Here is a 15,429-nt window from a genome sequence, read left to right as displayed (position 1 = left end):
GATTACTGTAGAGAAGAACGAGATCACGGAGATCATTCAGAACTTCTACCAAAGACTATACAATCAGTCAACTCCACCTTCAGATCAGCGGAAAAAAGAAAAACAGATAGTCCGAAATGTAGGATCCAAAGAGCTAAAAGCGATTGACGGGTCAGAACTGAGAGCAGCGCTGAACCAACTGAGAAACTGCAAAGCGCCAGGGGAGGATCAGATCACAAGCGAAATGCTTAAAATCGGTAGAGAGACACTAGAAAATGCAATTCTGGCACTCTTGAACAAGTGTCTCGAGGAAGGCAAAATCCCGGACGCATGGCAGAACGTCGAGGTCATCCTGCTTTTCAAGAAAGGCGACCGTGCGAACATGGAGAACTACAGACCCATCAGTCTGCTCTCCATATTCTACAAGCTGTTGACCAAAATTATAACCAACCGGCTTACCCAGAAATTCGATTTTTACCAGCCTATCGAACAAGCTGGATTTAGGAAAGGATTCAGCATGACTGACCACATACAAACGTTGCGCACATTGATCGAGAAGTGTAATGAGTACAACATCCCGCTACACCTGGCATTTGTGGACTATCAAAAAGCCTTTAACTCGATTGAAACTTGGGCGGTGCTTGAAGCGATGGATAAGGCTCGCATCGACTCCAGGTATTCAAGCCTAAACAAATACATCTACAAAAACGCTACGTTACGAGTCAAGATGGAGGAAGATTGGATGACAGGAAAAGTCAAAATCAAGAGAGGTGTCTGATAGGGCGACACCATCTCGCCCAAACTCTTCACCTTGGCACTGGAGGACGTATTCAAAAGCATGTCCTGGGAGCGAAAAGGTATCAGTATCAACGGGAATCGCCTCAACCATCTCCGCTTTGCTGATGATATCGTCCTCATCAGCGGTGACGCGGGCGAACTCGAAATAATGCTGCAAGAACTAAAAGAAGCTTCCTAAACAGTAGGTCTGAAAATGAACCTACAAAAAACAAAAATCATGAGCCCAAACAACATACAGGTCGTCATCGACAATCACACCCTCGGAAGAGTGGATGAATACGTGTATTTAGGACACAATATCAATACATTAATGAAAAATTAAACCCATCGCCACCATCCCCCAAAAATTCGAAAAATTTTGGCAAAAATGTCAAGAAAATCGGTCTATTACTGAAAAATTAAACCCATCCTTGAAAAATTCGAAACGTTTTGGCACCAGTTTGAAGAAAATTGGTCCATTAATGAAAAATTAAACCCATCGCCACCATCCCCGAAAATTTCTAAAAATTTTGGCATCTGTTTCCAAAAAATCGGTACATTAATGAAAAATTAAACCCATCCTCGTTTAATTAGAAAAATTTTGGCACCAGTTTTAAGTAAATCAGTACATTAATGAAAAATCAAACCCACGGTTTCAAGAAAATCGGTCCATTAATGAATAAGTAGTTCGCGGTCGGATATTACATACTTATTATTTCCCGAAAAATTACGTATTATTTCCCAAAAAATTAGACAAATTTCGGTACCGGTTTTCAAAAAAAGCGGAAACGAAAAATTATACACATCATGGCAATCCCTGAAAAATTCTACCCCTACTTTCTATGTAATTCTTTAAGATTCGGTCCGTCCCCGAAAAATTAGAAAAATTTTTGCACCGGTTTCAAGAAAATCGGTCCGTTAATGAATGAGTAGCTCGTTGTTGGACATTAGACACTTATTTCCCGAAAACTTACGTATTATTTCCCGAGAAATTAGAAAAATTTCTGAACCGGTTTCCAAAAAGATCGGTAACGAAAAATTATACACATCATGGCAATCCCCGGAAAATTCTACCCCTACTTCATATACAATTCTTTGAGATTCGGTCCATTAACGAATGAGTAGTTCGCGGTCAGTCAGACAGACAGACAGACATCAGGTACTTATATATATGATTAGGTTTTTCGCCCGCGCTTTGCGCGGGCTCACAATCTATTCTCCTCTCCCCAAACTCATCCATTAATTAGGAGCACCAAATTTGATATTCTTTCTCCTCAAACTCTAACCTACATTTTAAAATTCTTTTTTAAATATCATACTATTATATAAAAAAGGGAAGGACAAATTAGAGAATAGTAAATGCACAGGCGTTGTCTACAAATTAGATTGTTCAGATTGCAATGCTTGTTACATTGGTCAGACCAAGCGCCATTTAGAGACTCGCATTAAAGAGCATTGCGCGGACATTAACAAGCATTCCAGTCAGCAATCGGTCGTCAGTAAGCATAGAATAGAATTTGACCATAATTTTAAATGGCAAGAGGCCATGATCTTACACAAGGAGCAGAATCTCAAAAAACGTGAAACTTCCGAAATGATATTAATTGAAAAGCATACCGACGCTATAAATTTGCAGAAGGACACAGAAAACTTGCCATTGGTTTACGATCGGATAATAGCTTCTCTTTAAACTTTACACTCTATGTTGTTTTATGTATTTGTGATTATTCGCGACATGACACAATTTATCAGTCGTTCGTCGGGCGCCACACGTGACGGTCATGCCTCACGAAGTTTACATTCTGTTCAACCGCCCCGTTAAAGATTAACGATGACTTGTAATTTTATAACTTTTGACGCACATTGATCCATGTAAGTTGAATTTGTAATTGGCATTGTATCCACTTTAAATGTATTACCGGCAATTTACGTGACGATAATGTTCCAGCATAACTTGATAAGGACCCAAAATAGAGGTCGAAACGTCGTTATAATTATTCAATTATTGCCAGTCAGGCCGACTAATAAATACTTTATATTATTTTATTACTGGCGAAGGATTATTTTTGAACTATTATATAAAACCCGACTGTTTGTCTGTCTGTCTGTCCGTCTGTCCGCGAACTACTCATTCGTTAGTGGACCGAATTTCAAAGAATTATATATGAAGTAGAGGTAGAATTTTCCGGGGGGTGCCATGATGTGGTTAATTTTTCGTTACCGATCTTTTTGGAAACCGGTTCCGAAATTTTTCCAATTTTACGGGAAATAATTAACGGAATCTCAAAGAATTATATATGAAACGGGGGTAGAATTTTCCGGGGATTGCCATGATGTGTATAATTTTTCGTTACCGATCTTTTTGGAAGCCGTTTACGAAATTTTTCCAATTTTTCGGGAAATAATTGACCGAATTTTAAAGAATTATATATATGAAATAGGGGTAGAAAGAACTAAAGAATGTAATAGAATTAGAAAATTGTTAATAACAAAGGGGTTTCCGATTTTTGTTAAAAAAAATGTACGTGATCTAATTTCCGCAAATTTTGAGATATCAAGCTGAATTATTTAAATAATTTTTATTTTTATTTTTACTTTTCGTTACCGATTTTTTGGAAACCGGTTTCAAAAAAATCGGTTATGAAAACTGGATTGTATTCAGCGTCAACACTGTTAGTATTCACACTGTGGTTTCGAATGTCTGTTTATTTTATTTGTGTAATATTTACAATGTCCGTTTAATGGTAAGATGCACAGTAATGCGCTCGCGTTTATTTTCTATTCGGATATGGTGCGTTCGCGTATTCGGTCACGACAACGTCTTGAGGTTGTGCTCGGATCGCGATGACGCCTCGGAGACGACTCGGGTCGCGACAACGCTTCGTATAATGTTGGATATATATTGTTGAGCGATCGTGCTCTCGCTATAATTCTTAGAGACTGTGCTCTTCGACCGTCTAATGCAGACTGACTGACTCGTCGCGGTAGCCGCGAGCCACGACTCCCGCTATTTGTTAACAAAAATGCGAGATTCGTTCGATTGGTGGATCCTAGATCCGCCCGCTGATTCGCTCGTATCCACCAATCAATTTATCTGTCAAATCGCGATGACGACTAGTTTTGGTGATAGCGGAGATAGCGGAAGCCACGGATCCGAGATCACAGGCACCGAAGACGCCTGAAGTTATGTCGCCTCGTGATTGTGTAAATATATGTGTGTGCGTGTGTCTGAGTCGCTGACATTTTTTTATGTATTTATTTCTTATGGCCTACGTCGTGCACGACTTTCGCTTATTTGCGACGCAACATGTTTCCCCCGTTGAGAGGGTAACGATTAACTACTATATATATAGCTATAGCGCTTGCGACTATAAACTCATAAAAAACTCATAAACTATCTTTATTCCCTTATGAAAAAGTAGTACTGGTTTTAATACTGGAAAAAGTATTGGTGAAAGTACTGGAGACATAAGTACTCAAAGTACTACTAAATTCGACCATACTGACTTCGTCAGTACTCCTTCCCAGTACTCATCCAATACTCATTCAGTACTCCCTCCAGTATTCCCCCAGTACTCCCACCAGTACTCCTTCCAGTACTCCCTCCAGTACTCTTTTAGTACTTATCAAATAATCGTGAGATACTAACGTATGGTACAGGCGCAGTAGGGGAGAGTGGGCACCCTTGAACCACGTTTTTTCAAATCACATTAAAAATGTGAATTTAAAAATTTTAATAACTTCATTATAATATAAATAAGACTATTCGATGTTTAATATAATAAACTTTGTTTGTAAATGATTTAAGGTAGTCGTCTCGTCAGGGCATGTATTAGATGAAGTTTTCGATTTCGGATTTTATATCAAATTATATGATCAGCTTTGCAGTCGATTTTTTCTGTGGCTCCTTACCGACTATTTACTCTAGAAAATCGATCTCGAAAATCACAAATTTTGCATTATTTCATACAGACGGCCAGAAAAAGAAGGCTCTATCACGGTTTCAATCACATATTTTCGCATTTTTCGATTAGATGAAGTGAAAAAAACATTGCTTTTTGTACATTAGATTTCGAAGAATCCGATGCAACCATAAAATATATAGTTTACCGGAGATTTCGCTGCTAATTTTTTAGTTTATTTTAGTGAAAATGCGGAAATCGGGCAGACATTTTTTGGTCGAGGTTAGGTTGGGAAGACTTGGCAACGCCGCTGGCTAATCACTGTAGTTGCAGGTTATGGGGCTCGTCTTTCTTAGCCGAATTGGATAGTGATTGACACCCCTGTCATACGTTTTGAAACCCTTTCTCAGTAATTGACGTAAAATGCGACGTTGCCAAGTATTTTTCTCACTTGTAACCTTTCTCGACGACTCGCATGATCAGCTGATCAAAACGGAGTCAAATGAGAAAAATCACAGAATTTGGAAAAAGTAACATACTTTGTCACGTATGAAATTTTACACCATAATTCATAAAATTATTTTTTCCTTAGCAAAAATTGCCTGAAATATATTTCTGAACGTGAAAACCTACAAACAGTCACATGACTAGCACGTAGCGAGACGACTACCTTAAGAAGTAAATTTTCAGAAATATTTTGCCCTATATTCAGCTCCGGTCCATCTTTAGTCCACTTATGGCGTTTTTGAAGCTCGTTTAAATACTCGAGATTCCAGCGAGCCCAGAAATCTTGCCGGACTTTCGTAATATGTTGCCATGTAGATAGTCGATTAGCTGGAACAGAAGATAGATCTCCCTCCGAGAGGGTGGTTAGCGGCTTGCCAATCAAATAATGAGCGGGTGTCAATGCTAACGTGTCGTTCGGATCGGATGAAAGAGAGGTAATGGGTCGAGAATTTAGAATTCCTTCGATCTCGATTGTGAAAGTGTTTAGCTCCTCAAATGTGAAGAGAGAATCGCCAACAACTCGTCGGAAATGGTGTTTGAACAGCTTCACTGTCGACTCCCATAAACCGCCGAAATACGGTGCTATCGGTGGTATGAAATGCCACTTGATGCCACTTGATTCGCTTGAGAAATTTTCTACGAGATTTTTATGTCTGTCTGAATTGAATAAAACGTATAGTTCTTTCAATTGATTATTTGCACCCACGAAGTCAGTTCCGTTGTCCGAATAGATATGACTCGGTACTCCTCATCTAGCAACGAATCGTCGTAACGCCGCGAGGAAACCGTCGGACGATAGATCGCTCACTAATTCGAGGTGTATCGTCTTTATTGCATGCATACGAATATACTTTAATTCGCGTTTTATTTTGATATTTTTTCTCTTTTATATAAAAGGGGCCACAAAAATCAATCCCAGTATTTGCGAAAGGTATCGCTTCGCGTACACGGACCGACGGAAGATTACCCATTCTATATTCTATTGCCTTGGCGTCGAAATGAAAGCAACGCGTGCACGCGCGTATCACTCTTCGTACCTGATTTCGGCCGTCGAGTATCCAAAATTTTTGTCGGAGAATACATAAGGTAGTCTGAATTTCCGTGTGATAATGGGTTTCGTGAAATTCATGTATGATCTGATCAGTTAAGCGATGCCGATTCGGTAGCAAGATTGGATGTTTCCGTGAAAATGTCAGTTGCGATTTTTATAGACGCCCTCCTACGCGAATCAAATCGTTTTCGTCTAAAAACGGGTTTAAACTAGCGAGTTTACCTTGGTTTATTACGCACTTGTTTTTAAGGATTTTAATTTCTTCTGAAAATCGCGTAGCTTGTAGAAACTTTAATGTACGTATCTCCGCTTCGTTGATTTCCTCCGCGCATAATGATCCAATGTATTTGTTGTCAGGTCGAAAACGACGACAATACGCGATGATTCTAAGCAATTTAGAGTAGGAGGAATATTTTTCAAATAATTCTAAACTACCAGATGTCGCCGTTAAACACGTGTTTGTCCTTATTTCGGGTATTTCGCTTAATCGTATCTTTTCGTTGGGCCACTTGCCCTCATCTTCAACCAGCCACAGAGGTCCCGTAAACCAGGTTCGGTTTTTTAAGAAGACGTGGGGTAATTGACCCCTTGATATCGCATCCGCCGGATTGTCTCCCGACCTAACATGTCGCCATTTGATCCCGCTGGTGAGTTCTTGTATTTCCGCGACTCGGTTCGCCACGTAGGTTTTAAGCAGGTGAGGTGACATTTTCAACCATTGCAGTACGGTGGTTGCATCGCACCATAAGGTCGTTTCATCGATATTAATGCCTAGCTCCTTTATCGTTTCGCGGTATAGTCGTGCTAGTAGTAATGTGCCACAGAGCTCAAGTCGGGGAATTGTGATCATTTTCAATGGCGCGACTCTGGATTTAGCGCATAGTAATCTATTGACAACGTTTCCGTCCTTTCCTCTCGAACGTACGTACAGACACGCGCCGTAGCCGACATTACTAGCATCGCAAAAACCATGTAACTGGACATTTTGATAATTGTTTATTAATAATCTGCGATCAAAGGAGACCGTATTTATTAATTCTAATTGCCGAGCAAACTCTGACCATTCTGTGCATATATTTTGTGGAACCGACTCATCCCAGTGTACTCCGCATCGCCATACATCTTGCATTAATTTCTTCGCATATAGAACGACGGGTCCCAATAATCCTAATGGATCGAAAATCTTCGCGATTTCGGCTAATATCCTTCGTTTCGTTATTCTTTCCGTAGGCTTAGTCGGTTGAGCTGAATAGCATATTGTATCGGTACGCGTATTCCACATCATGCCTAACGTGTTCAGAGAGCGGTCTATGTTTACCGTAAAATTCGTGTGTATCTCACTGTCAGCTAAATCCTTAATGACCTCTTTCTCATTAGAAGCCCACTGTCTAATTGTAAAACCGCCCTGAGCTAATAAATTGATTATCTCGTCTCTGATTGCGCGAGCCTCCTTGGGGTCGATTCTGTAATTCAAGTGAGCTCACTCACTTCTCACACTTTCATGTCACATGAGTTTGCGTGAGTTTGGTCGCCTGATTCTGTAACGTTGAAGTGAACGTACGAAATCACTAGATTTGCTAGTGTGGGGGAAAATGTTTTATCAGGGACTGTACGTGAAATAATCACGAATATTTGAAAATCCAAGGATACGGCTCCCCTGTGACTGTTACTATTACTGTTGCGAGTTTTCTTGTGTAATAAAGTAAAAATGAATGTGACGGAGAAGCAAAAGCAAATGCTCATTAATTTTATGCGGTCTCATCCCGATTTCGGAAGAGGCAGATTGCGGTATAACCGTGAAAATAAAAGAAAATTAGTAAGTTATTTTACAAGTTGCTTTTTTATTAAGTAAAATCTTTATAGACGCTAAATAATATAAATAATAATATTTATGGTAAATATATATGCAGTATATATACCATATTTGTAAATAAAAAGTAAAAATAAACACAATATGTATATTTTTTTATAGGATGAATTATGGGAAGAGTTAACCACAATTCTCAATTCTGCAGACTCTGGTCCTCAAAAGTCGTCAAAAGAATGGGCAAAGGTAAATATATATACCTACATTAACCCAGATAGTATACGATATCCTATGGATATCTATTTATGTCCGGAATGTTTATGATGCTTTAGTGTTATTAATAATACTACGAATCTCATTTTACTAATAATATGGCATTACCCAGTGAGAAATACCTCATCAAAACGATATCAAATTGACGTCAAATAGATGAAATTTTCATCTATTTGACGTCAATTTGATATCGTTTTGATGAGGTATTTCTCACTGGGTAATGGTTATTCTTTCTTTGTTACAGACATGGCGTGATTGGAAGTCTAATTTATTAAAAAGAGTGGCTACATATAAAAGTTACGCAGGTGGTACTGGAGGAGGACCACCAAAAACTTTAGATACAAGTCCCTCCGAAGACAATTTATTAGAATTTCTGACACCCGAAGCCAGCGGGATGTCTGACATTCCCGAAGGAGGAGCTATTGACGATAGTTCGTTTTCATTTACTGATAAGATAAGGCCTACTTTAAATAAACCACAAAGTTCGAAGAAGTCCTTGACACAGAGTTTGCAAACCTCACAGAGTTTAAAGACCTCAAACAATTTGCCGACCTGGAAGACTTCGTGTTCCCAGGAACCTCAAGATGCGGCCTCTTCCTGGCAGAGCAATGAGGTAATATATATTGTTTTACTGTTCTATTGTATTGTATTATATAAGTTTATTGTTTGTCCCCGCAGGGTTTACAAGGCGTTTTTGTGAGGAACGTTCCCAAACCTCTTACAAAAGCTCCTTGCCCCGACCTGATCATTGCGGTCTTTTACAATCTTTTTCCCTCCCTCCCTTCCACGCCTTCTTCCTTCCCCTCTCCACTCTTTCGGCTTCCTACCCTACCCAGCCCCTCCCTACCCTTATCTCTCCTCCCATTTCCCTTCACCCTCATTCCACACAATCTCCTTTCCTTCCACCCAAATTCTCCTGTTTTCCACCCTTGTTCTCCTACCCCTTTCTCTCTCTTCCTTTGCCTTCTCCAACAACCTCCACCTCGCTTTTCTCTCCTCCATGGACAGGTCCTCGTCTACTCCTATTTCCCACCTCTGCCTAAATTCTCCATACCTCCCTAACAGCTCCGCTCTCTCTTTCTCATCCTCCATCTCCACAATCAACACCTCTCTCTCTCGCTCCCCTCTCCTTTCCCAAACCCTTCTGATCTTTGGTACCTTACCCAGCACCTTCTCCGCCACCCTTTCCATCAAACCCCTTTTTTCTTCTGCGTCCCCCCCATCCAACCCCCTCCAAACCACATTCCTCTTCCTTCTCTCTCTTTGCTCCTTCTCCTCCTCCAACCTCTTTACCCTCTCTTTCAGTCTCCTCGTCTTCTCACTCTCTTCGCTCTCTTTTCTTTCTGCCTCCTTCTGCGTCCCTCCCCCTTTCCTCTTACATTCTACCCTTTCCTACTGTTCTATTATTTTATAGAATTTTTAAATTAAAAAATGCTTTATTGGATTTTTTGACACCAGAAGTCAGCGGCAGTGCCGTCAGAAATGGAATCGCGAGCCCCAGGTAATGGGAGATACGTACACAAAGACAAAGCACAAACGTGTACGCTCGGAGCCACTCAGAGTGCTCACGTACGTGCTTTCTCGTCGTGTACGTATCCCTACTGCTCGGCTTTCGGTGACTCGCAATCCCATTTCTGGCACTTCTGGTCAGCGGGATGTATGACATTTCCGAAGAAAAAGCTATATTGACGATAATAGTTTATTTTTATTATTTTTATTCAGATAAGGCCGACACTAAATGAGTCACAAAGTCCAAAGGAGTTCTCGACCTTAGAGAGTTTGCAGACCTGGAAGATTTCGGGCTCCCGGGGACTGCAAGATGCAGCAAGATCCTCCTGGCAGAGTAACGTTGCAGGATCTTCCTGGCAGAGTAATGTTGAGGTAATGTTGTTTTACTGTTCTATTGTTTTAGAGTTTTTAAATGATAATATTATATAATTTTGTTATCATAATAAATTTCAGAAACACCCCCATAGTGATGTGATAAACGTTGACGACCTGAAGACTTCGGGCTCCTGTGGACTGCAAGATGCAGCAAGATCCTCCTGGCAGAGTAATGTTGCAAGATCCTCCTGGCAGAGTAATGTTGAAGTAATGTTATTTTACTATTTTAGAGTTTTTAAATGATAATATTAATTTTGTTATCATAATAAATTTCAGAAACACCCCCATAGTGACGTGATAAACGTTGACGACCTGAAGACTTCGGGCTCCTGTGGACTGCAAGATGCAGCAAGATCCTCCTGGCAGAGTAATGTTGAGGTAATGTTATGTTACTATTTTAGAGTTTTAAAATGATAATATTAATTTTTGTTATCTTAATAAATTTCAGAAACACCCCCATAGTGACGTGATAGGCGACGCAGAGAATCTTCCAATAAATAATAATGTATGATGTTTTCTTCTCTGCACGATGTGTTTATTCCTTGTATTTACAATAAAGATATTTTGCTATGTTTCAGAAATCCTTCAATGTACTCGCTTCTATAGAGAATATGGAGACTCCAAAAAGCAAGGGGAGATATTCTGATAGAGGTAACTAAAATTAATTACTAATGACGACTCGTGTAATAGCAGCAATATTTTATTTTATTTTTTCAACCTTCCGAAATTCTATTATTCAAGGGAATAATTTATTATTTCCTTCAATAATAGAATTTCGGAAGGTCGAAAAAATAAAATAAAATATTTTTGCGGTCTTCAACAATAGATTAATCATAATATTATTTCTTCAGATACCGGTAACAAGAAATTTAAGAAGCAAGATGTAAAACATTTGTTGGAACAGCATACCTCGGATTATTCTCATATTCAGGAACGATTATTGCAACTAAAAGAGGAAAAAATGGCCATAACCAAAGAAGATTTAAAATTTAAAAAAAAGCTCACCAGGAACATATTGAACTTCTGAAATCGTTAGATAAAAAGGTGGATGATTTAACGAATATTATTCGGTCCTACGCTCCGCAATATTTAGAATAAAAGAATAAAGTACACGTGTATTTGTTATAAAAATATAAACATATATTTTATCACACAATAATGTGTTTACAAATATTATTTATGTGTTTACAAATAATATTATAATATTATGTGTTCACAAATATTATTTGTTACGAAAATATAAACATATATTTTATCACACAGAAATGTGTTTACAAATATTATTTCTTTTACAATTTAAATTCAAGAACAATTATGACTTTGCTTCATATTTCATCGATCTTACAATTAACCTGATTAAATATGTTTGAAATGTAATGCGAATAAGCAGTGTAAATGAAATTAAGGCGAACGAGCAACAGGGATTTAGTTATCTCAGTATATTTTACAAAAGCTCCTCCTGATGAGCAAAGACACAATAAAGTATGACATAAATAGAAATTCACATATATGGCAAACACATAAAATAATAGCACATTTGAACTTAAAGTAAAAGAATAATAAGGTTTACATCCTATAAATAAGAGAATGTTGAGCAGATTATATAAATGTTGGAAGTAATTATTACAAGTAATATGTTCTTTGCGAAACTGTACGTATCGCTATTGTAAATAGCAAACGCTATGACGTCACTATAAAGGAAATCTTTAAGAGACAAAGACAAGAATATTAAAGTATGGAATCGAATAATGCTCAACGCAATGCAGAAGCTTATTAAATGAATAATTCTTAATATAACGCAAAATAATACTTTACGGCAGGTAATGCCTTATTTGATTGTCTTTACTGATTGCTATATGAACGCGAGTGACTCGCGTGACGGACAGAACAATGCAGTATCAAATATCAAAGTTCTTATAACGCACCGCAATAAACAAAGAATCTCCGAAATTGAGATTACACAAAGACGCGCAGCTAGTTAAACACAGAGCGGAATTGAAAGAAATATATTTAACGCGGGTACGCGTGGTGTAAGCCGATACTCGGCTTCTTAATCTTGAGATCTCTAATGCTATAGCGGCTATCGAAGGACAGCGTTATCCGATGTATCGGAAGGGCTTTAACAAGCCCGCAATTGCGTGGTTCACGCTTATCCGAGAGGTCGGAATGAGAATAAAGACAGAGTACTTAACGTGGGTGTTCACAGCTCGATATTCTCAGGTTACGTTTATAAGGGATGTAATCCTTTTCCAAATCCACGTAACTCGTCCTTCTCATTATATACGGAAGTAATGCGTCTTCCGTGTTTCGGCAGGAATGATCTCGCTCTCGTTTTCTCCTTTTGCGTGGTCCGCACGGCAATTACACGCATGCAGCGTTCACTCAGGTCGTGATCTCGAGTATTGTAACACACGTGGTAACACGTGCAAGAAGCCGGTGTCTCGAAAGTAATTAAGGAAATTACTTAGTTTGATATAACACGTTCCGAATTGAATATCTTTACTTTTCTGAGGAATCACGACTTGCAATACTCAATAATACAAACGAACAAGCGAATTCAGGGAAAGACCGAACGTGCTTTCGGTACGACGGACCTCAAGCCAATGACGCAGAACGCGGCCCGACACGTATCGTCGCGTCGCAAGCGCGGACCGGTAAGAACCAAAAAGCGATCGGCAGCGCGCCCCTTGCTTCCGGCGCCGCGATCGCGTCGCTGTCGCTGTTACCAGCGAGGCGATACTTTTAATAACGCGCCTATTTTGAACAAAATACAAGAAATTAGCATTGTTCAAAAAATGTTTAACAAACACCTTAAAAAATTACTCTTAGTAAATATAAAAGTTAATGACAAAAACGTTAAAAACTATTAGAAACATTTCAATCGCTCAGAAAATATCGCAATATAATACATTTGTATTTGAAAAGATAAAAGATTAATTAGAAAAATACCACTGGATTACTCGATTTCGGGTTTGTTCTCCATTTTCTTCGTTAACACCATTATATGGTATCGGTGGTGCAATGTCCAATTCATCCAGATGTATTTTATCGTATGGAATCCCCCATCTGATTGCCATATTATGCAGAACGCAACAAGCATTGGCGATGAGAGCTGTAAGTATGAGAAAAAAATATTTCATTAATTAATAGAGGAAAGTCCCCTATTATGAGATAAGATCCTATAAGATAGCGGAGTTTCTGCTAAACTAATAGACCCTCATATATGTCCCCATATGGGACACATTATGAAATCATATCACATAATATCTCATATTAGAATCCTATCTCATAATAGGGAACTGTCCTCTATACATCGCAATAAATAGTAAAATTATAAAATAGCAACTTGTAACCTACATTCGGAATAAGGGACTGAGCAAAATGGTTGACTTTATAATTTTAAGACAATATTTTATGCTTTAAATCTTAGTTTTTAGTAACGCACAATACTGTCTTGTGTCTTAAGTCTTACAAGCCTTAAGAAATTGACCGATCACAGTCAATTATTCCCTTCAAATTCGACTGTGATTGATCAATTTCTTAAGGCTTAGAGCTTAAAACATTTATTGTAGACCGAGGGTACTTTCCGATTCATGCATGATGCGCATGATGCATCATTTATCCTTGTTGTATACCGAATGTTAAACAAGGATAAATGATACATCATGCGCATCATGCGTGAATTGGAAAGTACCCCGAGACTAAAGAAAACTATGAAATAATAAAAGACATTAAAAAGTAAAAATACCAGCGAATTGTGGACGATAATGTAAAGCTCTTTCCTTTCGTAAACAACGCCAACGACCCTTTAAAATGCCAAAACATCGCTCTATAGACACACGAGTCCGGACATGATGTTCTGTGTACCTAGCGCCTGGAGTTCCTTCCACTTCATTTAGCTTCGGCGTCAGCAAAAATGGTAAAAGAGGGTAAGCAGAATCACCTAAAACTTACAATTAAAGAATATTTTTCTCTTACAATTATTAAAACTAAAATAATCATAATAAATCTACAATGTAAGTTTTTAACCAACACAGCCTTTTTTGACAGATGTAGAAAAGAAGAAGAAAAGGGAAATAAAGAAAATAAAAAATACTATTTAAAAAATTCAGTAAAGCATGCATACGATTATTTTTGTATATCAATATTATTACTGGATAATATAATTTCTTACCTAAAAGCCATGAATCTATTTCACCCTCTCTGTGTTTCCGTTCTAAATGAGCAAATATTCTCGATGATCGTAACACTCGAGCATCATGTGTTCGGCCACCATGGGCACTATTTACAGCAAGAATTTCGCAGTTGGAATCACAAATCTGAAATCACATCACATTATTTAGTAATTTATTATGTATTATTAGTATTATATTATATTTTCTATATATTTTAGCATTACAGAATACTTATATACTTACAGCTAACACATTTAATGAATGGTATAACTTTCTATTAATAAAAAAATATTCCCTCTCAGCTTCGGGTGGAAAAATGGCAATATGTGTCCCATCTATTGCTCCAATTACCCCCGGAAAACCACCTTTTTCGAAAAATCTAGAAAAAAAGTTATTATATATATGTATAGGCCTGTTTATTTTAGCTGAACTTCTTGCACAGTTCATCTTTTCTCTTATTTTCTTCAAGTTAGAGAAAAAAAAAGAAAAGATAAACTGTACAAACATTTCAGCTAAAATAAACAGGCCTATTTTAATAGAATAATATTTTTATCCTTAAGGACCATTCCAAAATAGCTTGCAAATGCCCCATTGCCAATTGCGAAGGATAGCAACTACCACTGAAAGATTATTTTTACGCTTTTCTATCAGCTTTATAATGCTTGACAAAGTGTTTGGATTTTGATTGAAATAAGTTTCTGCGAATCTATTCACCTTGGACAATTGTTCGTTAGAAAAAACATTCTGAATAATCCATAAAATAATTCTTCGCCAGTGATAAAATAATAAAACACGAAAATTCGTCGGCCTAACTGGCAATAATTTTAATATTAATACAACAACGTTTCGACCTCTACTTTGGGTCCTTATCAAGTTATAAGTTATTTAGCAATGATTTAATTGCGCGTCAGGTTTTGAATCTTATTATCATCGTTAAACTATGTGGTCAGGAAGTATAACATAGCGAACATTAGATTCAAAACCTGACGCGCAATTCAATCATTGCTAAATAACTTATAACTTGATAAGGACCCAAAGTAGAGGTCGAAACGTTGTTGTATTAATATTAAAATT

General features: G+C 37.9%; 2 protein-coding genes across 2 annotated transcripts; one reads left to right on the top strand and one right to left on the bottom strand.

Moving 5' to 3' along the window:
* Positions 1-2,936: 2,936 nt before the first annotated feature.
* On the top strand, positions 2,937-11,339 carry LOC139786619 (uncharacterized). Its single transcript, XM_071725765.1, has 9 exons — positions 2,937-8,032; positions 8,189-8,269; positions 8,541-8,909; positions 10,019-10,177; positions 10,259-10,387; positions 10,457-10,558; positions 10,629-10,685; positions 10,759-10,831; positions 11,032-11,339. Exons 1-9 carry the CDS (start codon positions 7,925-7,927, stop codon positions 11,205-11,207), a joined length of 1,254 nt encoding a protein of 417 aa, XP_071581866.1. The 5' UTR covers positions 2,937-7,924; the 3' UTR covers positions 11,208-11,339.
* Positions 11,340-11,604: 265 nt separating this feature from the next.
* LOC139786618 (putative nuclease HARBI1) lies at positions 11,605-15,098 on the bottom strand. Its single transcript, XM_071725764.1, has 5 exons — positions 15,070-15,098; positions 14,599-14,734; positions 14,355-14,499; positions 13,929-14,123; positions 11,605-13,292 (listed from the first exon to the last, which is right to left on the bottom strand). The coding sequence occupies exons 1-5, from the start codon at positions 15,096-15,098 to the stop codon at positions 13,114-13,116; spliced, it is 684 nt and encodes a 227-aa protein (XP_071581865.1). The 3' UTR covers positions 11,605-13,113.
* Between the last annotated feature and the right edge of the window lie 331 nt (positions 15,099-15,429).

The sequence above is a fragment of the Temnothorax nylanderi genome, unplaced genomic scaffold, assembly GCF_030848795.1.
Source record: "Temnothorax nylanderi isolate EJ_2023f unplaced genomic scaffold, tnyl_v1.0 TNYL_tig1090_pilon, whole genome shotgun sequence".
NCBI lineage: Eukaryota > Metazoa > Arthropoda > Insecta > Hymenoptera > Formicidae > Temnothorax > Temnothorax nylanderi.
The sequence above is the reverse complement of the archived record's forward strand: the minus strand, read 5'-3'. Positions and strand labels throughout refer to the sequence as shown.

What these genes read in the sequence shown, in the direction of transcription:
- LOC139786619 (XM_071725765.1), top strand. Translation starts at nt 7,925, where the DNA reads ATGAATGTGACGGAGAAGCAAAAGCAAATGCTCATTAATTTTATGCGG. An exon ending in CGTCAAAAGAATGGGCAAAG is followed by an intron (nt 8,270 to 8,540) that starts GTAAATATATAT and finishes TCTTTGTTACAG; the next exon opens with ACATGGCGTGATTGGAAGTC. An exon ending in CCTGGCAGAGTAATGTTGAA is followed by an intron (nt 10,388 to 10,456) that starts GTAATGTTATTT and finishes AATAAATTTCAG; the next exon opens with AAACACCCCCATAGTGACGT.
- LOC139786618 (XM_071725764.1), bottom strand. Translation starts at nt 15,098, where the DNA reads ATGTTTTTTCTAACGAACAATTGTCCAAG. An exon ending in ATTCATTAAATGTGTTAGCT is followed by an intron (nt 14,500 to 14,598) that starts GTAAGTATATAA and finishes ATGTGATTTCAG; the next exon opens with ATTTGTGATTCCAACTGCGA. An exon ending in AATAGATTCATGGCTTTTAG is followed by an intron (nt 14,124 to 14,354) that starts GTAAGAAATTAT and finishes TGTAAGTTTTAG; the next exon opens with GTGATTCTGCTTACCCTCTT.